This window comes from Bombus vosnesenskii, unplaced genomic scaffold, assembly GCF_011952255.1.
Source record: "Bombus vosnesenskii isolate JDL3184/JDL3185 unplaced genomic scaffold, Bvos_JDL3184-5_v1.1 scf7180000013351, whole genome shotgun sequence".
Taxonomy (NCBI): domain Eukaryota; kingdom Metazoa; phylum Arthropoda; class Insecta; order Hymenoptera; family Apidae; genus Bombus; species Bombus vosnesenskii.
Genome location: NW_022882987.1, coordinates 1,354,480 through 1,381,343, shown reverse-complemented (window position 1 = coordinate 1,381,343; position 26,864 = coordinate 1,354,480). Strand labels below are relative to the sequence as shown.

At 28.6% G+C, this 26,864-nt stretch overlaps 3 protein-coding genes across 5 annotated transcripts; 1 reads left to right on the top strand and 2 right to left on the bottom strand.

Annotated features, from left to right (window-relative positions):
• Nucleotides 1-375: 375 nt before the first annotated feature.
• On the bottom strand, nucleotides 376-2,550 carry LOC117236632 (NSFL1 cofactor p47-like). Its single transcript, XM_033499761.1, has 5 exons — nucleotides 2,228-2,550; nucleotides 1,332-1,767; nucleotides 967-1,255; nucleotides 685-888; nucleotides 376-600 (listed from the first exon to the last, which is right to left on the bottom strand). Exons 1-5 carry the CDS (start codon nucleotides 2,327-2,329, stop codon nucleotides 471-473), a joined length of 1,161 nt encoding a protein of 386 aa, XP_033355652.1. The 5' UTR covers nucleotides 2,330-2,550; the 3' UTR covers nucleotides 376-470.
• Nucleotides 2,551-2,686: 136 nt separating this feature from the next.
• On the bottom strand, nucleotides 2,687-14,965 carry LOC117236622 (dynein heavy chain 7, axonemal-like). 3 transcript variants are annotated; one of them, XM_033499744.1, is made up of 3 exons: nucleotides 8,149-14,797; nucleotides 5,218-8,085; nucleotides 2,687-4,641 (listed from the first exon to the last, which is right to left on the bottom strand). In XM_033499744.1, exons 1-3 carry the CDS (start codon nucleotides 14,356-14,358, stop codon nucleotides 2,713-2,715), a joined length of 11,007 nt encoding a protein of 3,668 aa, XP_033355635.1. In that variant the 5' UTR covers nucleotides 14,359-14,797; the 3' UTR covers nucleotides 2,687-2,712. The 3 variants fall into 3 exon arrangements, with proteins under 3 accessions (XP_033355635.1, XP_033355636.1, XP_033355634.1); XM_033499745.1 differs by adding an exon at nucleotides 14,880-14,965 and having other exon boundaries at nucleotides 2,687-12,308; XM_033499743.1 differs by having other exon boundaries at nucleotides 5,218-14,797.
• Nucleotides 14,966-14,971: 6 nt separating this feature from the next.
• On the top strand, nucleotides 14,972-25,073 carry LOC117236634. The gene is made up of 13 exons (XM_033499766.1): nucleotides 14,972-15,170; nucleotides 15,347-15,556; nucleotides 15,642-15,842; nucleotides 15,915-16,054; nucleotides 16,115-16,369; nucleotides 16,442-16,597; nucleotides 16,677-17,170; nucleotides 20,520-20,746; nucleotides 20,858-21,039; nucleotides 21,133-21,280; nucleotides 21,361-22,140; nucleotides 23,344-23,573; nucleotides 24,603-25,073. The coding sequence occupies exons 1-13, from the start codon at nucleotides 15,129-15,131 to the stop codon at nucleotides 24,928-24,930; spliced, it is 3,393 nt and encodes a 1,130-aa protein (XP_033355657.1). The 5' UTR covers nucleotides 14,972-15,128; the 3' UTR covers nucleotides 24,931-25,073.
• Nucleotides 25,074-26,864: the final 1,791 nt, after the last annotated feature.

Below are 26,864 nucleotides of genomic sequence, written 5' to 3'. Positions count from 1 at the left end.
TTTATATTAAATATTCTCCACCTGTTAATACATTTCTTATTTTGAATACTTTATTTATCAAAAGAAATAGTATAAAAACATTTTCATAAGTTGTTTAGCACTATGTTTAAAAGAAATTTTTATATCTTTTTTATTATATTATAATTGCTAGTTACCCACATATAAAAGATGTATATAATAAATACATATAAATCGAATGATTTTATTGCAAATTTTACAAAGGTTTTGTAATTTTATTCCATGTTAATTAAGATTTTATTGTTAGATTTATCTTCAGTAAAATATTTCTTGCATTAGCAAAAATATTATACAACAAAAACCATACTTAAAATTAAAATAAACAATATTAAAGTGCCATTCAATTACTCAAGTGTGTTGAAATGTTATTTTTAAGTATTTCAATGTATATTTATGAATCATCTAATCAATACATCACTTAAATTCCCATAACTAAGAATCTAGAAAGACATTTATTTCAGTCGTTGAATTATTGTTGTATTTTGCAAGCCAGCTTCTTCAATAGTTTTATCTTCTGTAATCTCCTTAGTAGGATACATTGTTAATAAACTAAATTCTCTCATAGCATATTGAGGTCTCATACTAAGAAGTAATTAAGGAAAAATATATTTACACATAATAAATTTGTCTATCTTTATAATAACAATATTAATTAAGAAAGGATACGTTATTATGTATTGCCTCAAGTCATTAATGGTATGAGTTAAATTAAATTGAGCTTTTACATTAGTTCCATCAGCAAGGCGAATTTGTATTGATGTAACTGGTTTTGATTCATCTAAATTTAATTTTTGTTTTGCCTGAGATTCATTAGCTGCTTGATCTGCAAGATCTGCCGGTATTGTCATGCCAACTGTAGCTGGAGAAGGACTGAACAAAAATATTATTAAAAATAACTAAAGTGTATATAAAAAATAATTTTTGTAAGTATAGATATGAATTATATACCTCCCTAGCATATGTCCTTTACCACTGAAAGCTTTCACTTTTACTTTTGGAGGGACATACATTTCATGATGATGATCTTCCATATCAAGGCGTGCTTCAGTACCTTGTATCTCTTGACGTATCTCTGCCGGTATTTCACCCCTCTTTATAGTCTCCAGAAATTCTCTATTTTCTGGATCACTATATAAACGAAGTTCAGAATCATTTATAGTAAACCCATCTTTCCATAATTTTAAAGTAATTAGTCCAGAATTTGATTGTTGATGATTAGATGATGTAGCAGTAACGACTATAAAAAATATTTATTTCAATATAATAACTTGTTATAGAAGATAGAGCAAATTTTAATAATCCTGATAACTTACTTTCAGTATCTGAACTAGTCTGACCTAATTTATACCCAGTACCACTAAAGGTATTTGGTCTTTGTTGCCCACTTGGTTTTGGTTCTACAGCAATTGATTGTCTCTGACATGATTTAAACATATCACTAACAATATCCTTTTTCTTTCCTGGTCCTAAAATTTGTTGTCCAGTATGTTCAGAACCACCAGCATAAAATGCTTGTCCTTCTTCATCTTCAGGACTACTTTCTCTATCTTTAAGATCACTAAGCATTGCAAACTTAGGCTTTGGTTTTGCTTTATCTTTCGATGATTTCCCTTCCATTTCTGATGATTTTAAGCTTCCTGTGCTTTTATCTGCAATATCAGTACGTTCCTCTTCTGATGTTGCACCTTCAGTAGGTTCATTAGACAATGAAGGCAAAGCAGGAGGATAGTAAAATGTGTCAAGAGCAACCTAAAATGTTTTATATAATTGATAAATATACTTGGATATTGATAATGACACACTTAAGAATAAACTGTAATCAATAAACTTTATTATTAAGAAGTCACAATGTGTAAAAGAATTTTCTTTATGATGACTAATCTTATTTTAGGTATAATGTCAATGACAATATTCCTAAAATATAACATCTAATAACTTTAATCACGATATTGCAACATTATTGCTATGTATGTAACGTTGTCAAACATTTTTTGGTTAAAAGAAGCCCTTAATATAGTAACAAAAGCAATGGTCCGCTTCAAAACATTAAAAAATCACGCAATGAAGCGTGATAAAAATAGGAAAATGTAATAAATTTAAGGTTACAAAGTTGACGTTGAAGATCGATAGAAAAATTAGTTATAATAATAAAAAATTATAACGTTTCGCATTAAAGTTTATAAAAGGTGTAATAAATATGCTGCCTCACCTCGAGCTGCCAATTAAATAACTCAAGATAAAATCGTGCTTCTTCAGGTTCAACCCCAGTTGTATCTATAAATTGCGAAACCAACTCATCATGGTTCGCCATTGAAAGCAAATATTACACCACTCGCAATGTATCGCAACTTACGCCTGTAATTATAGCTTAAAAAATTTCCAGTATAATAATTTCCTTTGTTCAGTAATTCAACTTTACGTCAATTTCTTCAATTTACCTGTCATTCCTTCCATTTATATGGAACTGAACCGGATATATACACAATGAAAGAATCCGCGAAATGTTTGAATAAACATTTTGATTTAGTTTTAACTTTTTGATAATTTCTATAATTGTATCACATTGATATAATTCCACACATACATTTACTTTAAGTATTGTATGTTAAACATATTACTAGATATTATTGTAAAAAATATACAAATATGGTATATGAAAATTGTTTTTATTTTAATATTTTTTACTTATATAACTTACATATGACAAAATAAAGCTGTACCGCACTTTATCCAATGAGTTGCAGGGGTATCAGTTTTCAAAGGTATACTAATTATATAATTCTTTGAAGAAAATTTGATATCTTTATCAATATCTTTAGCAGCAGTTATATAGACAGGGCATTCATAGATTTTATCTGCACTTTTTTTATTCCGTGAACATTTAAGATGTATTGGTGGCATATTTTGCCAGATTTCATTTGTAAAATTTTCGACTAACATTCTTTTTTCCAAATCCCATCGAGCACCACATAAATGCAGTCCACAAATTAAATATGCATCATCATATTCTTCGTCAATTTCTTTTTTTGTATCTATTTCAAAATCGAAAATGATATCTTCAATAGATATATTATACCTTTTAGAAAATGTCAATAATATTGCAGAAAAGAACATTTTGTAGTGAAATAATGTATCAAACCAAATAATTTTTGGACGTCCTTGATTAATCCAATTTTGAATAAACTTAGCACGTTTTAATAAATTATCGATATAGTCTGTTAAGGTTTCAGAAAGAATATTAATTTGTATCATCTTCCAAGTATGTGGAATTTTATTTTCACATATTTCTTTTGCTAATTTTTTCAACGAATCCGTAAAAAGAAGATAACCATCCAATGCTAATTTTAAATTAGTCAATGCCTTTATTATAATTTCTAAAATATGTTTTAATGATTTGATTTCACAAAAAAGAACTCTTTGCAAAGGTTCTTTAAGCATAGAAGTACATTGTTCTGGAATTTCATTAATTTTAATTGCATCACATAATTTATCATTAATATCATTAATTAAAATTAATACTTGATCTTTCTGTAACTCTTCATCTAATAAAGAAATTGGAGAGCTCATATATGAAAGAGATGATATCAATTCTGTAGCTATCATAGTATTTCGAATAATAATACCATTTCTATTAAACCCAAATATTTGAAATGATAAGTTTGATGGAATTTTCCTAATATGATCAATTACTTGATAATATTCACATCTTTGTGGTATTAATTCCTGTACGCCATTTGCATGTACATACTGTCCATTTTCAATTATGTTAGGATTGCAATAATCAGTTAAAAGATGTTTTAAATATCTACTGTCGAATTCGTCTCGAATTTTGCCCCCATAATTGCATTCTCCAATAAGATATAGAAAAATATCAAAGGGTACATGATCTGCATTATTTATGAAATTTTGTAATTGCATAATGGATATTTTAAGATCAGTATGATCAAATTTATATGGTATATTCCATCCTTGAAACCCAAAGTGTTCTCTCTCTTGTATAATTGCATGAAAAAGACATATTGCAAAAAGAAGTTTTAAGAAAATTTTATCTTTTCCAGGACAGCCTTCAAAAAATTCTTTATTTATTATAGGTTCTGACTGATAAATATTCAACAATGTTTCTTTAATATTTAAAGGATAATCGTGCATGATTTTTATACTATTTTGCAATATACTAATTGGAAATTCATTGATAGAACAACTGGATAACCATAAGCGATAATCTAAAGATGAATTAGAAATGTTACAATTATCACAAATTTTTTCAAGATTAGCCAACCAATGAGTTACTAGATGACAATTTTGCAGAAACACCCAACCTCCATCCTTCTGAGCTCTCTTTATAAGAAATTCAGCTTTCTTTTCTTCACCTTTACTCATAGATAGAGAGACAAATTTGGATAAGTAACCTTTAGTATTTGCATATGTAGAAATAATAGATAATGGTGTTAAAGAAGCAGGTAAAATAAATAAAAGTGGAGTTAAATAACTGGATTCTGCATATGATTGAGATATTTTAATTTTAGGGGAATGGTTTTGTGTATTTCCCAACATATTTTCTATCATTTTCATAATCTGTATTGTAATTTGATCAGGACGTAAAATTTTTACAAGAATGAGTTTCTGAAACAAAGATAACTTATTAATCCAAGGTTCTGGCATCAGATGATCTTCAAATGATTCAGAAACATAATATTGTTTCCAAGCCTTATCATTAGAACAAAAATCATCTGCAAGATCATAAAAGGAAGGAAGTATTTTACTGAGATTATAAATATTTATCCAAATACTTTGTGGAAGCCAATCAAATTTATAATTTGGAACTGTATTACTATGATTTATGTTTGATGTCATAAAATATTTAATTTCTTCTTCAGTTGTTTGTTGATCATTCAATAGAATTTTTGAACATAATAGAAAAGAATACAGTATTTTATGTTTTTCTGATAAAGATCTGCAAATGCTTGAATAAAGACTTTGAGTAAATGAAAATTTTAAATATTTTAATCGTTTTTCAAGAATAACACTTCTACTTGAAATTTCAATTGATCTTCTATATAATTGTACAAACCAAGAAAAAGAGAAACGATACATATGATTTAAATATGGCAAAACATTTAATGTATTGAATAAATCTGTACAATATTTAACAAAATTTACATAAGTATTTCGAAATTTATTTATCTCTTGTGATGTTACCTTTGTCATTTCTTGTTTCTTGATAATGTTCAAAGAAAAATTTTTTGAAGAATCTAAACTTTTTATAGCAGTCTCATCTTCAAGAATATTTGTTGTTGTTGAAGATAAGATATTTAATATTATATCTTCTTGTTGCTTTAATATTTTTTTATTGTTAGCATCTTCCATAAGTAAAATTTTAAACTTTTCTTGAAGTTCTGGCTTTTCTTTGTAAATAATAAAATCAAGAAGTTTATCTTGAAGAGCTTCATTGGGAATGGAAAAATTAATTATTGTAAGTTTGCTAAACATCTCGCATGAAAATTGAGGATTAAGTAATCGCGTTGTAATATATAATCGGAAATCGAATGAATATTTTATTATATCATGACCAATATCTAAGTATGAAGATTTTTCATCGTTGTAAATTCTTTTTAGAAGAAAAGGATCCAATGATATTTCTAATTCTTCTCCTACATTTTCAATTAATGTGGGGATACCATTTTCAACATTATATTGAATAATTGACAAATAATTGGAGTCAGTGAGCTTAATAATTTTTAAATTATTCTTTTTTTCAATTTTTTTAATCCACTCATTTGCTTGATTTTGTGAATCAATAAATAAGGACCATAATTTGGAATTAGTCATAATAATTGCATTTTCAACTGAAAAGCTATTTTTAGGTAAACCAGAAAAATACCAATAGTTTATATCATTTTCTTCTCCAAGTATATTTATTAAATTATAGTTCTTATTATATGATATTTTCAGAATTTCCATATATTGTTTCCACTGCTCTAAAATTTTGTTACGAAATACAATATTATATGATGCTGCATAATTTATAGTTGCACATGTCAATATCATGTCACCCACAAGATTATCATAATTCCTTTTAAGATTTTCTGCAATCTGCATCCAACGATTTTTTTCCCCTCCTAAACTTGCCATTAAATTTTTTGCTTTCTGAAGTTTGATGGTACAGTCTTCTACTTCTTGCTTTAGTTTTATTTTTTGTTGTAGTGTTTCTTGAAGACTGTCATTCAAGGCAGCGAGTTTAACATTTAATGTCAACAGAGTTTTCCGTTTTTCATTTAGAAATGCTTCAGCTTCATTACATTCTTTTTCTGCAATAAGCAATTTTTCTTTTTTAGGAGCAACTGCCTTTGCAACTTCATCATAAGACACCATTGCACATACCCATTTACAAAGACCTTCTGCAGCACTTGATGCTTTGGCAACGATATGTGGTTTAAAATTGCTATCTATTATGTATGTCTTCTTAATAGTTTGTATAATATTAGATGGAATGTTATCCTTATCATAGTCTTTTAAAATTTGTAAAAAGTTCATATCACTTAAAATGCGTTTGCTTGGACCCCAATAATCTGTATATTTTTTGCCAGTAACTGAATCAATTGCTCTATCTGGAGGAACATCAAGCATTACACATATTGCTGCCATTACTAGCTTGATAGTATCAGGAGGATTTTTCATAGCTTTAACCAATGTAATGTCTGTAGGTTTTAGTGTATTTAATGCAACAATAGCATCTTCTAAAATTGGAATTGCTACAGCTAGATCAGCTTCGCATTCCAATTTTAATTTCCCAGCAATTTCTGTTTTCTTATTTGCTATTTCTTCTTCTTGTTGTACAACAGCAGTTGCTTTTTCTACAGTAATATTTTCATTCTCCACTTCTTTCATTGTAATTATCGTTTTTTGGGCAGATAACTCTAACTGTGGTTTCAATATTGTTAATGTAGCTTTCATCTTTTCTACTTGTTGAGCTGCTAATTCTAATTTTTCTAAACCTGTTAGGTATTTATTTTTCAATGTAACAATATCTTCCTGTTTTTTACATATCAAGTGAACATATAATTTTAACATGTGCAAATATGTAACTGATGTAACATGAATTTTCATTCCAGTTTCTTTGTAGTATTCTTTGCTTATTTCTTGTACATAGTTATATAATTGTATGCAAATTTTTATTACATTTGCTTTTATGTCTTCTTCAATATTAATGTCTTGAATGTATTTCAAACCTACCTGTAAAAGTGTATCTGTTGGCCACATTTCATACCAGTTTACTGTACAATATTTTATTAATTCTGGATATTTATATAAATATGATCTTATACTTTTGTTTGTTTCAGTAAAACAAAATATAATATGTAATTTTCTTCTACATTGTTCCAAAAAAAAATTCATTACTGCATGATTACTGATTTCTTCATTTTTATTACCACCTTGAGCATGCAAACGTATCATTTCAATGATATCACACTTTTCTTCAATAGAAAATAAATCAGGTATTTCACCAGTAGACAATAGGCAACAAATATCACGGAGAAAATTATTCTTTATTTGTTTATCTTTTAAAAAGAGGATAAAATTCTGTTTTAATTCACCACACTTTCGTAAAACCAGTTTTATATCTTTTCTCCACATGTTGAAGTCACAATAAGATTGCACAGAAGGTTCATATAATTCTTGTTGTTGCATATAAGCAGCTAGACTTGCTAAGGACTTTCTACCAAATCCTATACTAGAAATTATTAATAAATTGCTTCCTGGTATAGCTAAAATTCTTGAAACTTTTATCAAACATTCTAAAATATACTGTGATACTACAATATCAATCCGTTTTTTCACATTATTATTATTATATTCATTTATATAAAAAATAATTTTAGTTTGTAATTTCTCAATAGAATTTATTTCTTCGTATCTTTTATTTTCATATTTTTCTGTACACATAAAAGTGCAGAATATTAAATTACAAAAACTATCCTTGATAATTTCATTATTATCAAATTTTGGCAGATAATCAAAAGCTGTTTCAAATGAATCTTTGAAATGATGTTTGCAGGTTATTTTAATCTGTGAAAAAAGCCATTCTTTGTCATTATTATCCAATATTCGATCACCAAAAACTCGCCATACCTCATGAGCCCAAAGCCGCATGAAAGTAACTTTAGTTTCTACTGATTCTTTTTGAAGAAGACTACATCCGTTAATAACTCTGCTTATATCTCTTATACTAAATTGATACTGAAACTTAGTAGGTATTGGTAGTAAAGTTTTAATTATAGAATTATATATATCAATCGTAGCATTAATTATACTGGTTACAGTACTGAATATATCTGCAGTAAAAGAATTATTTTTTAAATTACTGAAAAGCACATTTGAAAATATTCTGAATATAGTATCTGTAGCAGGGGCATACATAGTGTATAAATTAAAGTGCCTTAAAAATCTAGGACATATTTTAATTTTGGTATTAGTTACAATTGAAAGTGATAACATAATGTCACTAATACAAATTTTTTCAGAATCATTAATATCATACAAGTAACCATAACTATGATATTGTCGAATAAGATCTAAGATACCATTTATTTCTGATTGGCATTCATATCTTTGCATATTAAGATCATCTATAAAATTAATACAAAACTGATCTTTCGGTGGCCCATAGTGCCTTTTTCTTATTTTATTTAATTTTGAAAGTAATAATTGTTGTGTTTTAGCAACTGTATTCAGAGAAATAAAATTAAGTAAATTGGAATATATTCCTTCAGGTAATTTATTTTTCAATAAAGCTTTTATAAGATAACTTTTTCCAATAGATTCATCTCCACAAATAATGAAAGGTTTTCTGTATTTTATATGTTTGAGAATCATGTGATTATATTTTATTGTATTAATTGTTGGTACAAAAATTTCATTACAACCAGAGTTTTCTAATATTTGCTCACTCTTTAATATATCAGTACTTCCCCAATACTTCCAATTTCCAACACCTTTGAAGATATAAAAATTATCTTGTATTAAGCCTTCATGAGGTAGTGTTATGTCAAAACCCTTTATTATTTCTGGTTTTGGATATTCTTTAATTGCACCAGTCCAAAGTGATGTACAGAAAGAATTAAATTTAGTATGAGAATCTATATCTAAATTTCCTCCTAAACCCCATATTATAGATAATATAAGTGCAACCTGAGCCCATATTAAAAAATGGGATGTTTTCCCCTTTTCTTCAGTATTTTCTGTCAAAGCATCCCTTAAATACATTTCAAACAAATTTAATGTTGACATTACAAAATGTAACTGGCCAACATTTAAAGTTACAGTGCAATTCTTTTGTATAAATTGTAAACAAGGCTCTATTATCCAATCAAACAATGGATACAATATGTTTTTATGTTCGTCATAAATATTGTGCTTGGAAAAATAGGTTTTAACATAGGGTCTCCAATCAATAGAATTTGACTCAATATAAATTATACCACAAGTTGATAAAATAGCAGGAGAAATATCTTCCATACTTATTGTTTCAAAGATAATGGATACAAAATTTGTCATATTCGTTTTTTCATTTGATGATAAATATAACATCCTATTTATATCAAGAACTGCATATAAATTTTCAATCCATACATTATTTAGAAGTCCGTCAAATATTATCCACCTTCTGTCAAAGGAATCATTCTTTGAGAATGGCTGAATCATTTTGGAACATATTCCATCCTTCCAAATTTTAGATTTTTCATCAAAATGACAAAAAAGGTGATTAACATCAATTGTACTTGGAACTATTGTCTCTAATTTTATATTAACACCAAATTCACTGCCTTGCTCATATAAAGACAATAAAACAACTTGAAGGATATTTAATATTTCTGTTTTCCCAACAAAAGGGTTACCAACAATCATTAAACATTGATGAATATGCATTAATTCAAATATTTGTATAATTTTAAGTTTGAAAACATCATGAATATGGATAGATTTAGATGTACATACTGTTTCAAGAGTTTCTAAAAATACTGCATAGTTAGGAGGCAACAAGGTAAGATCTGGAAACATGTAATGAACTATATTTCTAAAAATGTGTGTATCTATATTACAAAGTTTTGGAAGATTAACATTAATTAATGAATGTAAAAGTAGTACAGTTTCATTTTCATGTGGAAAACTTCTCTTTAAAAAAATTGTGGTTTTGACAATTGTCTTCATAGAATACAAATTAAAAATATTACATGATTGACACCATAATTGCTCAGATAGTATTTTATATAGCGTAACTAATTTTGAAGTTAATAGCTTTGAATTAGATATGCCACCAGCGAAAAATTCAACTTCTATAATTTTATTCATATCTGGTACTATCATAGATACTGTTCTAAATAATATTCTTAAATTATCCGGTAAATTAGAATATTGGAATAGATTCAGTTTTGTAATGATGCAAATATGTCCAATTCTACTTACTCTTAATGAGGAACCTTCAAACATTGTGATTTTTAAATTTGTTGCTATAATTTGAAAAATAGAAGTAAGAGTTTGTGCGAGTCTTGATAGGAGATCAATTTTTAATGTATCAAAGTTTTTAAAACAAAGCCATACTCCACAAGAAATAAATCCCTTAAATACTTGAGATAGAAAATTATAAGATAATGTATTAGTACAGTTAAAAGAACGAAATTGTATTGCAATGGTTTTAGCTAAACTTTTGAGAGTTTCTGATTTTCCTGTACCAGATGGTCCTGTAATAGCACCATATAAATGATACTTATACGCTTGCATAAGAGTATGAAAACATCTATCTGTTAAAGGAGTATTTATTATATGTTGTTTGTAATAACTATATTCATACCCATATTTTATAGTTGTATTAAAAATAGATACTTCTATGCAATCTTCTACTAAATAATATTGTAATTGTGCAACCCATTCAAAGTCCGTAGATCTGGTAATATTTTTGTCTAATAATAACTGAATAATGTCTTTTTGTTGAATTAATATAGTACTTAAAGACATTAACAAATTTCTCAATCTTTTTATCGAATAATTTTTCAATTCACTAGTTAAGCTAGTTACATAATTAATATATCTTGAATATAAAGAATTCAGAGCTTTAAAATTAAAAGGAGTAAGACACCTATGTACCTCGATAGTCCAGCAAAGTTGAAAAGTACAAACAATTGCCATACTTGGAAAATTTATAATGCTATTATGTGCAAATGTTTTACTAAATATTTGATAAGATAGGAGAATGCCTTTTTTTATTGTGGTATTTATTTCATTTTCAAGATATATCAACCATTTCTCTTCATGATCATATTGAACATTAAGTGAAATTAATTTTTCTAAACGTAATTCTTCTTCATAATCACCAAAAATGGAACAAATAGATTTTTCTTTATCAATTTTTAGTTTTTGTATACCTTCAAAACATTTTTGTATACATATACTTTGTATAGATATATCAGATTTAAATAATATTTCTTCAATTTCTTTATCAGAAAGAAAATAAAACCTTGGAAAATATTGTCTCTTAGTTTGTATATAATTTTTAACTTCTTCATTTATGTATTCAAGCTTTTCAACAATATTGAGTAAAGATTTTGAAATTATTGTATCATTAAGTTCTCTAAAAGTAGGTGTTTCTGAGAGCTTCTTTTGAATATGTTTTAAGACTTCTTTAATTTCTTTGTACAAAAGAAATTCTTTGGCTAAATGTACTTTTATGCTTGGGTGACAAAAAGTAGAGTTTAAGGAAAGAACTAATATTTGTATGTAATTCCATTGATTAATAATTTCTTGAATCCTAGTGAGAGACATTAAAAAATCTGTCATTAAGGAAGCTATTTCTTTAACAAAATTTGAAGTTTTCATTTCTTCAATAATTATAAGGTGATCTTCAAGTAATAATTCTATATCATCCATATTAGAAAATACATTCATTTCAGTTTGTTTATCAAGACTTATTTCAAAAGAAATTTTATCCCATTCTTTGATCATTTTCAATAATTTCTGTTGCATCTTTAATTCCCTATTAGCACTTAAACTGATAGCTTTATATTTTTCAATATCACTCATTAAATTATATGAAATAATTTTTCTTAAGCTAGTCCCAGCATTAGGTGTAAGATTAAACTTACATATTGCAGACATTTCTATCCAATGTCGTTTTTGCAGAGCTGAATTACACATACATGTTACTAATGGTAAATATTGCTTAAAATTGTTTATAGAATTAAGTGCTTGCCAACATAACTTTAATGGTGCAGGTTGTTGCATCGGATCTGGATCATCTGCAAGTCCAGAAAATTTGAAACATTTGTTCAGTGTTACATCCATTTTAATCCTTGTTCTAAACATTTTGCTCATTTCAGTAACTTTTTCAAAATAATTCAACGTTTTGTTTTCTATAATGACAGCATCCAAACATTCAAAGGGACCATCTAACCATACAGAATAATCTCTTTGCCATTGATAAATGACATAAATGAGATCATGAAATGATATGATCATTTCATATAATTCAATTACATTTGAAAACTCAGTTTCAGGAAATTTAAATAATGTTTCTTCTTCATTAATTCTTCGCATTTCCTGTTTAATTTCATTTATTTGTTTTAGAAGACCTTTATAATATTCAACATATTCTTCAATTCTGTTTATATTATCCATATTATCTAACACACTAAGTTGAGGAATAATGTTATCCACATTAATGTTTAAGTTATTTATCCTTTTCTGCATATCATCTTCTAATTCACTTTTCATTGCCTCACATAATATATTACTTTGTTTAAATATTGCTTCAATTTCATATAACCAATTAATAGTCTCTTTATTTAATTGAATGTGATCATCTGATAAAACTGTTATCTCTGATAATATGCTTAACATGTGTATTGAATACTGAATTTTACGTTCTAATTCTCTTATTAGCACTTGTGATGCATAGGAAATATATTCAGTTAATTCAATTAAGGATTGTGAATTTTTTGGAATATTTAATATCTTTGTTTTTAAATTTTCAAAATCTGAACAAATAGATTCATTGAATTCTTGATGGTATTTAATGAGTTTGTTTAAAAAAATATTTATAATATCAAAGGATTCCTGTTTCAAAAATTCTTTAGCTCCATGTTGCTCCAATTTTCCTATTGCATGATATGTATTCAATGTCATTGTATTTGATTTTATTAAATAGGTACTGTATTCCTGTATATGTTGGATGTATAAATCAAAGTTTATTTTTTCAGATGTTAATGATAATATTCTTTCCCTTAAGTTAGGTGTACAGATAAGATAAAATTCTTCAATGATATGTTTTACATGTTCATTTAAAGATTGAAATAAGTTATCTAAAGTAAGTTGCAACTTGTTATGAGACTCTTTAATATAACAATTTGGTAATTCTACTTTAATATATTTATAATATACTTTTATATTAAGCCATTCTTCCAATGGTATTAAATCTTGGGCAATTATTCTAATTTTTTCAATGATATCGTGATATAAAGAATATACTTCTTCAACAGTAGGACTAAGACATAATTGGTCATCTTGCATAATAAGTTGAAATTTGATTTGAGGACAGCAATATTTATCACTCATAGTGTTTACTATATGATCAATAGATTTTATCATGACATTCAAAATTTGTTGCACAAAAACATGTGTTATACAGTGCATAATACTGGGTAATCGTTTCTTATTAATGTTCCTTAAAATCTTATTTGTTGCTACAGCTGTTGCCACCTTAGTATAAAACTGATTTGTTAGTGCCAAGGATCCTTTTTTAATATCATTATTAATCATATTTTGAAAATCAGTTAATGACATAAGCCCAAAATTATGATAATGTTCAAAGTTGCAAATAAATACTGGAAGTTTCAGTTGTGCTTGTTTTATAATAATTCTAATTGGTTCTAAATAAAGATAATATCTTTTATTTAATAATTTACCACGTCTTAAAAAAACATTTCTATTAAAAGCATTTTGATCATCAAAGAATTTATGGTTCGCATAAATTATCTTAGAAACATAATCATCATTCTTTTTATGATTTGATAATGTAACTTTATTTAAGAAATCTTGCATATCTTTAGCATATATGTCTTTTACTTCTTTTAATATTGTTTTTATTAGAAAAGAATATTTTCTGTTATATTTCTTTGGTAATAAATTCAAAATATTTTTTTCCCAATCAGTGGGAAATACTTTGAAATGAATGTAATTTAAACACATTTTCATTTTATCATATATTAAATTATCATCAGATAATAAAGAGTTGGTACTTAGATTATTTGATTGGTATACATCCATTACGTTTACTTCCATGTTACACATAAATAAATTTTTACAAAAGATTTACCAAGTATTTCAGCTTACACAGTTAAGTACAGAATAAATTTATACTGTGAATGTAGAATGTTTTATCAATACATCAGCATTGCTATATTTCTTTAGTAGACATAAAATTAGATAGTTATAAAAATAGCCAGTATCATTAAAAATTATTTGATAATTTAAGAGATGTAAATATATATTGACTATTAATTATATAATCTCAAAAATAAAAGTAATACACAGTTTCACATATAGAAGATAATTTATTTTTATTTTTTCTTGATAACCTTAAAATGTACAACTATGAATAATGTACTTAAATATCACTAAATAACAGTAAAATAATTAAATTAATTAAGTAAATAAAAACTTACAATAAATAAATTTATTTTTAAGATAACCATATGAAAAATGCAAGTTAAATTATGACATTAAATTATTGTAATTATTATAAATTATTATAATATAAGATAATATAGACATATATATCTTTATATATCATTTCAGTTAATATTATTTACCTTAACTTCATAATTTCTTTAGTATTACAGGTTATTTCACAATAGTTTCTCATTTGTGTTTTTTGCTTTGATTCACGGCAGTTTTGATTATACGTCTACATATATTATGTATAGTCTATGTCAATGGTGTTAAGTAATACATTTTCACCTGTTTGGTTGACGTATTGTAGCGAATTAAAATTTTAATATGAAGTGTTTTCGTTGATATTTGTTGAAATATAACTTTTTTATTAAAGAGGATTTACAAATATGAGTAATATTTATATACAAGAACCACCCACTAAGGGAAAAGTAAGTATTAATTCATAATATTTTAATGGATTGTATACCTGTTTTTAAAAACATAACCTGTATATAATATTTATTTTTGAACTTCTATATTAAAATGTTAAATAATTTATATCATTAAATAATACGCTTTATTTCAATGGCATGTTATATTACCAAAACTAATATATTATAAATAGGTGATGATGAAAACTACTGTTGGTGACATTGATTTAGAGTTATGGGCAAAAGAGACTCCAAAAGCATGTAGAAATTTTATACAATTATGTATGGAAGGCTATTATGATAACACCATATTTCATAGAATCATTAAAGGATTTATAGCACAGGGTGGTGATCCAACAGGTACAGGAGAAGGTGGTGAAAGCATATATGGACAGCCATTTAAAGTGAGTTTATTTGAAACATAAAATTAATTTGTTTTATTAAAAAATAATTGTTGGATTTATATATATATATATGTGTATACATTAGGATGAATTTCACACAAGATTACGGTTTTGTCGAAGAGGTTTAATTGCTATGGCTAATGCTGGAAAAGATGACAACGGTTCTCAGTTCTTTTTTACTCTTGGTTCCACACCAGAGTTGCAAAATAAGCATACTATCTTTGGTAAGGTTACTGGAGAAACTATATTTAACATGCTTAAACTTGAAGAAGCGCTTGTAGATGAGGTAAATTTAGTGTTGTTGGAATGTATTAGAAATCAATGCAACTACTATTTTTCCATATTTTTTTTATTTCAGGATGATAGACCACTTTATCCTCCAAAAATTATAAAAACACAAATATTGAAGAATCCATTTCCTGATATTGTACCAAGGATAGTATCAAAGAAAAATGAAGAAATAAATGATAGTTTAAAAACTAAAAGAACAGGAGTAAAGTAAGAAAGAACATTTTGTTTTATTAATAATATACTTTACAATGAGACATTCTGTTACAGAAATTTTAATCTTTTATCCTTTGGTGAAGAAGCAGAGGAAGATGAAGAAGAATCTGTCATACTTAATAAACAGTTTAGTAGTAAAGGCAAGTCTGCACATGATCACCTAACTGATCCAAAATTAAGTGCACAACCAGCTATTGAATTGGCTGGACCTCCAAACAAAAAAATAAAAAACGACCATAGTAGCGATTGGGAAAGCGATGTGGAAGAAAAAACTCAAGAGGAATTAGAAGTTATAAAAAAAGAAAAGGAGTTGGTTTATTATTTACGTTATAATCGTATTATATTAAGTAAGATCTTTTATTAAAAGTTTTGTATTTTTAGAGCAATGAAAGAAAGAATAAAAAATAAATTAAGAGATACAAAGAAAAATTCTAAAACAGAAAATTATAAGGTAGATGATGATGAAAATGATAAAGAGATAAAGGAAGATAAATATTATCTTGGGAAGGACAGAGATGAAGAACGTAAAAGAAAAGCGTATGTTTTATATTGATATTTGTTTATTAATATTTATTTCTAATGTATATTTAAGTATTTTCAATTAACTATTATGCAGGGAAGAAATTAGAAAACAAATTCGGGATTTTAAACGTGATGTTCAAAATGAAAAGAAAGCGAAAGAAGCAGATCAAAAACTAAGACAAGATCAGGTGGAAAAAGAAGTAAAGAAAACTGAGATTATGAAAGAATATATAGAAACTCAAGAGAAGTATAAAGAAGCAAAGTCGAAATTACCTAAAAAGGGGAAAAGTCGCGAGGACTTCACAATGGAGTTATTAAACAAGTTTAAATCTAAACTTCAAACTGCTAAGGAAACTATAAGAGAAAGATCGCTGAGTCCATTAAAAAAAGAAGATAATAAAGAGGATGATTTTGATCCAGCTGATGAGTCTTGGATGATACATGCATTACATTGTGAAGAAAAAGCACCTGTTCTTGCCAAAGATGCAAGTACAAAAGACGATGATTGGTTTGAAATTTATGATCCTCGAAATCCTCTTAATAAGCGACGAAGAGGAGAAAGATCACATAAATCAAATGATGATAAAAATAGGCAATCCGATTCTCGTCGCAAATAATATTTATCATAAATAATGTTATACCTACACATGCAAGTAAATATAGCATTTTTGTATTATCTTTTTGTGTATAGAATTGTGTATAAAAGTATGTTATATTAAATATTTCTTTTAAACAAAATTTATACATTTACTGAAGAAGTAAGTAGTATTTTGGAAAAAATGTGATAGCTTTATATTTTAAAATTAAAAAATTAATTTTTTGCGCAAATATTACTTTTTAGGTAATTTAGTATTTTGTAGTTTCGCATCAACTGAGGAAAAAAGGAAAATTATGTACGTATGTGTGCTTTTGGTGCCATATGGTCATGTTTACCATACTTTAGATAACTGCAATATTTTGATGGCAAAGATGGATAACGATAGTGCCATGATTTTGTGCAAATAGATGTATAGATCGTAGCTTATCCAGAGCACAGTAAAATTTGATAAGATACTGATACAAAACATGACATATTCGTTCACTGATTCAGTCGATCTGTTGACAGCAGACGATACGCATCGTATATTTACATACGTAATTTCCCGTTTGCATAAATATAATGTATTCATTTAATGAATTATACATTTATTGTAAATGTCAGTGGAAATAAAGTTAATAACTTTTTTAAAAAGAGAAGTAATTTAAACATTCTTTTTAATTGTAGTAATCAATAAAAAATTTGGAAAAAGGATTATTTTTATTTAAAAAGAATTGCTGTTCTTTACAAACTACGTATTATATATTTTTGTTAATGAATCATCAACGTATATAATGTGTGTTTGTTTCTGTTATTGCTTTTAATACTATCCACGTGTGAAAATAGTGATTCTGAGTGTCTATACCGCGTTTCTACTAGGAGAATGCCAACGACGCCATTAAAAATAGATATACTTGGTATGCTTTATTTTGTTCGTATATTTCATCAATCATTTCGAAGATGTAATAGTAAAGCGATAATCGCTATTCATGTTCTTCTTCTTCATAACCCGTTTTGATTCCATAAATTGCGTTGTTTTAAAATAAATAATTTATCACGCATATGTATACATTTTAACTATTTTTGAGCAAAATATTAAGTCAAAGTGAAGTGCGTGTTTTAGCTACTAATCTTTTTGCGATGATATTCTCTCTTTCCATTCTTTTCCTTTACCACGTGGTATTAAGAAATGTGTGCATTGCAAAGCATACATGCATCATATATGTATATACATACTATAATCGAGTGTAGAGCTTTAAACACGGCCTATCAAAATCGTATTAGCATTGATAGATGAATTAACTAATTATGTAATGATAGTATTTACTTAAGCCACTGTAAGTAGCCAAGAAATGTATTGCCCTTTGAAACGAAATGTAACACATTCATTCTTTAATCGTGCATATTCTTCTTTAATGTAGCTCATAATAGCGATCATAATAGCACTGTAAATAATCTTTCTTCTCGCGCAAGATATAAGTATCTTATTTTTAAATTTTTATCTTAGCGCACCTATATAAAGGTTTTTATATGTATATATTTTATGCATTTATATGCATCATGGTAAATTGGGAACAATTGGAGTGATTAAACTGATTTAAATGTCGTTAAATAAGAGCACTGGTATCTTTTATCGTTCAGTGTACCGAAATGATAATGATTTTATCGAATTTTGTGTCTTTTTCTGTTTTCAAAGTTCCAATAGATAACTCAAATATACAACATTCGTATGTCATTGATATTGATTGAATAAATAGTGTTATATATTGTAGGAGCTATAATAAAGTACTTAAACACTTAATTCCATATTTATCTATTTATAGAATAGATAAAAACATTGTCGTTATTTTTACTCAATAAAGTTAATATAGTTTTGTTATAAAAAATATTTTATGAAAGAAAATGGATTTTGAGATAAAATGCATTATCGGCAGCTATATTTTTGGAGTTAGAATCACTTTATACTTACATATATTTGTTTAAAACATGCATATTTGTAGATGTATAAGATTGCAGAAATCAATAGCGCATATGTTCAGAAAATAATAATCATGGTAATATTATAGGTTTGAGTTATTACTTTTGCTAGGTTCAAAGCAAATCGATAAAGTTATTGCTCTTGCACTTATCGAATTTAATAAATACATACATATATATATATATATATATATATATATATATATATATATATATATATATATATATATATATATATATATGTATATATATATATATATATATATATATATATATATCGTTTGACGTTCGGAAGACTGCTAGTTTGATAACCTTGCGCATTCGATCGCAGACATAAGACCTAACCCCTAACCTATTTAATCACAATTACTAAGTTGTTATAACTTTTACTTGATTTTAGTTTTATAAGTTTCAATTGATTTGATATTTTTCATTCATAATTTATAAGCGTTAATTAAAAAATATTAATAGAATAGTTTAAAAATCCTCCTCAAAAGGAATGATTCCATAGATGTTACAAGTCTTTGTACGATACGAATGTATGTCGTCATTATTGATTATTACTTATCGTGAATGTATCTCAATCCAAAATATACGTACTTTGTTACTACAGACTGTGTCAACAAGATAGCGATTCAAAATATCCTGGATTGATGTTACTCGTGACTCCGTACCAAAATAAAAACTTTCGTTTCTAAGGAAAATTTCCCACTTATTCCTACGATTATCAATTGTATGATTGTTAAGACAAGTCTATAAAATGTTATAAAATATTTTATAGTTGTTTCAACAAAGTCTCAGAAAATAAACTTAACTAATCTTTTCCAAACGAGAAACATAAGGTCGACAAAGAAGAAATTTTATTAATTAATGTGTCTTCACGTAATTACGTCACGATCTTCACAATCACGAGTCGCTAAAACTAGAAGCGATTACACCATTTTAAATTTCTAAATAACGAACAGACATAAATGAAATTTATGTAGCTTATTTTGAGTGTAGAGTTTCAAAAATAACATGGCTGACTCGCATAATTTTATCTTTCATCTAACAAAGATCTTATCTATCTTATCATCTAACAAAGAAGATCGACAAATAATTCTGTTGCGTAATTTAGCGTGAATATTTATGTAACGTAATAAGTAAATAAACGAGCATCTTCTGCGAATTAATTATGTATTTATCCTTTACAGTCAAACTATATTACATTTATATCGAATATATTCTTAAATATTTTTGGCAAAATGAAAATAAAGTATGCCTGATATAATAAAATTGAAACTTTCAATTACTCTTGTAACTAATCATTTTACTCATTATCATTCGTTTCTATAATTAATTTTGAGTAATCATTGAACTGAAAGATTCTCATGAAAGTTATACAATTCGTAGAGGACGGTGCTCGTCCAAGAGACTGGCAGCCTCGTAGGTCTCAGTACAAGGTGCCTCTGAGATTATTTCGATTATGCTTACTGGGAATGTTTCTTCCTGCGGTATTGGTGGCTGGGCCGATATACTTGCGATATCGTGTTTATTGCGAGCAACTGTATCCATTAACCGTTTCCGATCAAAGGCTTATCGACGCGAAAGTATCTACCACGTGGTGTCAAGTAAGTACATTCTCATTTTATCTCTAGGCATATTTTTATTATGTTCTAATCCCACGGCTCATCGTAACATTGTTAAGTATAATGCGATTATCGAGAAAAAATTCTTCGCAGAGTCAAGTCATTAAAGTTAATACCACGTTTAACGCCTATCTGATGAATGATGAACCAAAAATGGAAAACGAGTTTCTACCCGTTTCTATGACAAGACATTTGATTTTAGAGGACGACATGAAAGAATATTGGGGCTTCTATCTTCTTCGTGGTAGTAGCGTTACTGTATCCACTTGTGTAAGGTAGTATTGATGTAAAAGTGAAAAGAAGTTGAAGTAAAGCATAAAATTGAGGAAGTATCGATAAAAGGTAAAAATTTATGGGTTTTATGGTAGGTGGCCTGGTGCTTCTTTAACCATGATCCGCGGTCACAAACATCTTCATGAATGTGCCTTCATTGGTGACGATAGCAGCGAAGAATTGGAGGAACTCCTGGAAGTTGCTAAAGAGACCGGTTTCCTTACAGTGAATGGTTCGCTTGAGGTAATTCTCGTATATTGTATTAGCACGATGTTATCAGGATGTAAAACGAAAACGATGTAAATTTCATGTACGTTTCATAGAGTGAAAGTCCTAGCAATGAGCCAGAGAAAATGAAGAGAGTGCAGCAGGGTATACAGTTTCATCACAAGGACCATGCTAACGCTTTAAACAGCTCGAAGCACACGATGAACACCATAACACACCATTACAACAGTCACGAGTTGGATGCCAAAGCTATGAAAGTGATACTCACGGAACTATTCGCCAAAACGCTCGACACGAAAAAGAAGCAGAAGGAGAACCCTCATCACCATTACGAAGGAACCTTCGTGGAAACAGATAACATCGAGAAGCCGCCTACTCAATATCCCCATGATGATTCACAGAAAACTAGGAACAAACAGATGGAAAATATGTTCATGAAAACTTTTGAAGAAGTCTTGATGAAGAAAAATGTAGTGAGTGTTATGAACGACACAAGAGAATTGATAGAAAAACACCGAAAACTCCGGCGTGGAAATCTTCTGCAAAGTCAGACGAGCAAAGAGAAGACGACAGTAAATCCTGGAGAGAAGATCGAAAAAGCGGAAGCTTCATCCGCAGAAGTGCTTCGAGATGTGTTGGAAAAAGTCAATTCTTTGGGTTATCGGGGTAAAAAGATACTGAAAAAACTGATGGTTGAAATTGAGAAGAAGGGTGCTGAGGGAGAAGCTCTATGGCAGGCAGTGAACAAGACGATGAACGATCAGACACTTTCGGATGCTGAGAAACGTAGAAGACGAAGAGACTTGATTCTGTCTTCGCCTCTTCATACGGAATTAACGGAGGAAGATGAAGATGACGATGCTGCTATCGAGGAGGTAAAATGACTTCTTTCTATGTACCTTGTCGACCATAAGTATTTGTATACCTACTGATATTTAGTACAAATTGAATACTTTTTATTTTTATTATAAATTTATTATTTTATTCACATTATGTTTCCCTCATAATGTAAAAGAATAAGTACAATAAAATTTCTTGAAGTTTCTACTAAATATAAGTTGATTGCGAATATTTATGCATTTATATGAACTTAAAAAGTACAGAAATGCATACAATGTGTAAAAATATATCAAATATTCAAAGTGGAATACTCTTTCTAATACTTAGAAGGTGATACAAAATTTCTAAGTTCTATTTCTTTAGTCATGTTCATAAAGATATGGATTTTCATAAACCTCCACAGTCTTTTAACGAATTAGTATCCAAATACTTATATCTATGACAGTGTGTATTTAAGATATTATCACTAAAAGGATAAACGTAACTCCAAAGAATTTGAGGTAGAAGCATGGAAGATTGTAGAAAATTTTCCGTGGACATAAATTAACAGCGGCAAATTTCCATCGAGCTAGTGATAAAAAACAGTTGCATGTAATATTATGCGCGATAAGGTTTCGAAATGAGATTTAAGGTGGAGGACGATGCTGCTACCACGAGATGTTTAATCGTTGACTTATGTTCAGATTAAATCTAATTCGATCGGATGATTATCACACGATGTCAATTTCATTCGGTAAATAACTCGACGTTAAATACGTCAGCGATAGCGGTCCAATTTAATAGATCGTAATCGACATTTTATCGTGCAGAGATAGACACGGTCAGATGCTCGTATTGTCCTCATTAAAAATTAGTAGGTCAACATAATTATTCGCGGTGTTTGCAACTTATTCACGTGGATTTAACGAAGAATGTACGAGAGTTTTCTTATCAGGGTATTTTCGAGGCAATGTTAATATTTGTCGCGGATTCAACTCAGGAACAATAAGAGAGATGAATCTTTGTTTGATAAGTATCGTTCAATCGCGTTACGTCAAATAGAAAGAAACGATTAAAGATTATGGAAGCATTAGAGGAAAGGTGTCTGCTTATAAGCAGGGTATGAATTAATGAAAGTCGTTTCATATAGAATTAATATAGGAGGTACAATGGATAAAATATTGTTACGATTAAGTATTTCTTTTAAAAGCTGCATTATTATATAATTGTTATAATTGTTATAATTTCTGTTACGTCAGGATACATTGCATCCAGATGGCATAGCCGAGGACAGGGGTACCGTGAACGAGACGGCGTTGAACGACAGAAGTAATTCCGAATTTTGGAGCTCGTTTAGTAGCTCCGAGGAACGGCTTTTGGATTGCAAAGGACTGATTCTGAATTTACCTTTAACACCACATCGATATTGTATGCCGAAACACGAAAGCGAACATTTGACCGCCTCGTTCGCTAACACGGTTACATACAGGTATATTGCGTGTAAACCGTTATAAATATTTATGAATACTTAAAATGATAGCAGAAATAAGATTTCAAAGGTAAACAGACATTTAGATAACGTGACGATTTCTTTTAGCAACAGAGAGGCCTCCTCGAAGACTAAAACAATTGGTTATTTTTATATAAAAATTATGAATTCCGATCATTTTTGCGTGTTATCAATAATTCAGAAATATTGATAGAAGTATAATTTCTATTAAGTTTTTTACGTTTCGATAATGAGTAATACACGAGTAGGAAGATAGAAAAGAGAAAAATGTTCATTTTATATTCCATAACTCTACAGACATTAGATAGTATAGAAGCTTTTTGATAATAAGTAGTAAAACTGTTTAAAGAGTTCTAAGAATCCAGATTCCAAGATTTTAGATTCCGTTTAATGATTTAAGACCTAAGAGAAAAGAACTTTAAGTACGTAGATGGAACGTTGAAGAAAGATATAAAGATATTATTGGATGATTAAACGAAACTAGGAAACTTAAAGATTTGAGGAAATGCAAAAATTCTAAGTTTAAGTAATTTGAAAACCTTAAGGGAATTTAAGAGTGCTGCTATGTGATACGAAGGGGCACATAGGTTCAAGAATGCATAATTCTAAGACTTAAGAAAATTTAAGTGCTCCTAAATGCAAAGTATTCCTGTAAGAATACCAAATATACGATTAGAATGTGCGATATCGTGCGGTTTATGGCATATCAATAAATTATTTAACAATCTTGAGGGAATTTTTTTCGTTTCAGTATTATACTTTAACTGTATTTTGAACAAAAAATGTTTATGAACATACGTGACGACAAATTTACATTCGTTGCTGAGGAATTATTTGACTCAAATGGATTACAATGTCTGGATTATTTTATCGCGAGAATGCGATTGCTATTGTTAAATGTGTATGAAATTATCAAGTGTCTGTGGAATTAATCGGATATTTCGGATGATTCTATCTTTACTTGTCTGTTAAAATTTTATCGTTATCAACGTTTAATCTACTTTTCAGAGTACCTACGAACGGATATTATTTCTTCGTCTTCAATTCTGAAAACGAGATTCAGCCGAATTATTTACGAGTACGTTTCGACCTGCTGAAGACCCTCTACAATATCTCGAATCCAGTACACGCCTGTAAGAACAGCACGACAGAGTGTTCATTGCCTTTCAAAATCTTCAGTAACGAGAGGACGGTCTTAGAGTTGCCATTGAGTGGCAATGACTCACAATGGAACGAAGAATACGTGGTTGTCTCCACGTGCGAACCTAGAACGTCTATTTATTTGTTATGCATCATAGCGGTGCCTTTGCTCATCCTTATATTTGCGTTTCACTGACAGCACGATGAATCGGTATGAGGAAAAGACAGTATTGTGATCTTGCGACGAGAACAGCCGCTGAAAATGCTTGCTTGTAAATATGTTGTAAGTTTAAAAGCGAACCGAAGTATGAGGACAGACCCTTGTTACAATGGCAATAACGCGACAGTATTCTTCTCTTTTCACCGTATCATTTAACTGGTGGTTATGAATGTGACGTTATATTTGTGATAGTTAATGTATTTATACGTTAGTAACTCTAAATGGAACATCTTTTAAATCGCGATATAAATAATCCAAAATTCAGAATCATCATAATTAGACTGCAGACTTTTATGTATTTATAGGAAATTTGGAGGTGTAAAAATGCACAGAATGTACGCATACTATGCAGAGATATATAAAATACTCAAAATATAGTATTGTAATATATTGCAGCCTAATTATATTTTAATGTATTAAAGCTATGCGTTTACGTTAAAGATACATGTGATACGAATGATAGTGATACGAAGGTGGTTAACGAATTATTAATTGCAATTAACACAGACGCTTTTTAACATCCTTTGACGTTTTTAGATCGTTATAATTCTACAATCACACATACACACATATGTACATACAGTCGCCCCGGGAAGTAAGTTTACGCTCCTGCTAAAAGTTTAAATGTAAAATCTTTAATTTACTTTCCGAAGAAACTGTATGTATATATTTCTAATGCGGACTATATTTTTTATATATATTATATAGATTATATATATTATGTGATATACGTATAGATTAGAATCGTATATTTATTACGTCAACGAATAGTGAGATATTCTATTTTTTTTTTTTTTTTATTAGTCGACAAAACCACTTTGTTGTATTATATTTTATCTTCAATTGGCAACGTAATTCCGATCGATATCGTTCATTTTCAAATAACTTGTTTTCTTAAGTATTGGAACTTTTTTCTGAACAATTATCATTGTATACTACGTTATCATGATACACAAGCTTCGAGCGTCGAGTAAAGTTAATCATATAAATTGGGTATTACCGTGGATAAATCATCCTAAACTGTTTGTCACTGCTTCACTGACTTTATATACTATAATGTAATACGTTTTAACTTATTACCGTTATTCCATTGCATCGGACGAATGCAAATCGAATCGTTTATCAACCAACGTTATTACCACTTTCCTACTTTCAATGATATTAATTTCGACCAGATTGTACAGATTATTTATATTTTCAATAAAAAAATTCAGTAATAGTATCCAGTATATATAACAGTATAAATCTAGTAAAAGTAATAGTATCGATCGCTATAACTCTTTTATTCATTTTCGCTTAAAAAAACACGCTCAATTAAAAGTAGTAAAAAGCTTGGTAACAAACTTGCTTTCTTCGTATAAAAGACGGTAGCGTGACCGAACCAGTCCTAATTAAACGTCCCAGGGTAATCCTTTACGTCTTTCAACATCTTAAAAATTAATCTCCGTCCTATCTCTCCTCCTAATCCGTCAGATTAATACTTCATGTCGATGCAAGAGACTCCCGACAACTTGACCCTGCCATTCCATGGCTGAGGGGTAGCGAGAGGACGATTCTAGGGGTTTCGAGGGCGGAGCATCCCTTATCAGCACCGAACACTCGTGCTTCGCGCAGCCTCCGTGGCTTCAATGACTTTTTGAAGAGAATTCGCCCACCACACGTCGTTCTTGTATTGCGGACGTCCTTGCTCGATACTCATCTCGGAATATTACCAAAGGATATCTTATCTGTCTTTTCTTGTAACAACAGAGACTCGAGACTTCAACGAAAAAACAGGCTTTCGTATTTTTAGAAGATATAATTACAGAAAGTTTAAGCAAATTATGAAAAGCTATATAAGTAGTTTTTTGTTATATACCCATATGTTATAATGAAAAATCGACTGGACGATAGAATTATCTAAATCGCAT

What these genes read in the sequence shown, in the direction of transcription:
- LOC117236634 (XM_033499766.1), top strand. Translation starts at nt 15,129, where the DNA reads ATGAGTAATATTTATATACAAGAACCACCCACTAAGGGAAAA. An exon ending in AACCACCCACTAAGGGAAAA is followed by an intron (nt 15,171 to 15,346) that starts GTAAGTATTAAT and finishes TATTATAAATAG; the next exon opens with GTGATGATGAAAACTACTGT. An exon ending in GTTATAAAAAAAGAAAAGGA is followed by an intron (nt 16,370 to 16,441) that starts GTTGGTTTATTA and finishes TTGTATTTTTAG; the next exon opens with AGCAATGAAAGAAAGAATAA.
- LOC117236632 (XM_033499761.1), bottom strand. Translation starts at nt 2,329, where the DNA reads ATGGCGAACCATGATGAGTTGGTTTCGCAATTTATAGATACAACTGGG. An exon ending in GACTAGTTCAGATACTGAAA is followed by an intron (nt 1,256 to 1,331) that starts GTAAGTTATCAG and finishes TATTTTTTATAG; the next exon opens with TCGTTACTGCTACATCATCT. An exon ending in TTGAGGCAATACATAATAAC is followed by an intron (nt 601 to 684) that starts GTATCCTTTCTT and finishes ATTACTTCTTAG; the next exon opens with TATGAGACCTCAATATGCTA.
- LOC117236622 (XM_033499743.1), bottom strand. Translation starts at nt 14,358, where the DNA reads ATGTGTAACATGGAAGTAAACGTAATGGATGTATACCAATCAAATAAT. An exon ending in AGAAACAAGAAATGACAAAG is followed by an intron (nt 4,642 to 5,217) that starts GTAACATCACAA and finishes TCTTTGTTTCAG; the next exon opens with AAACTCATTCTTGTAAAAAT.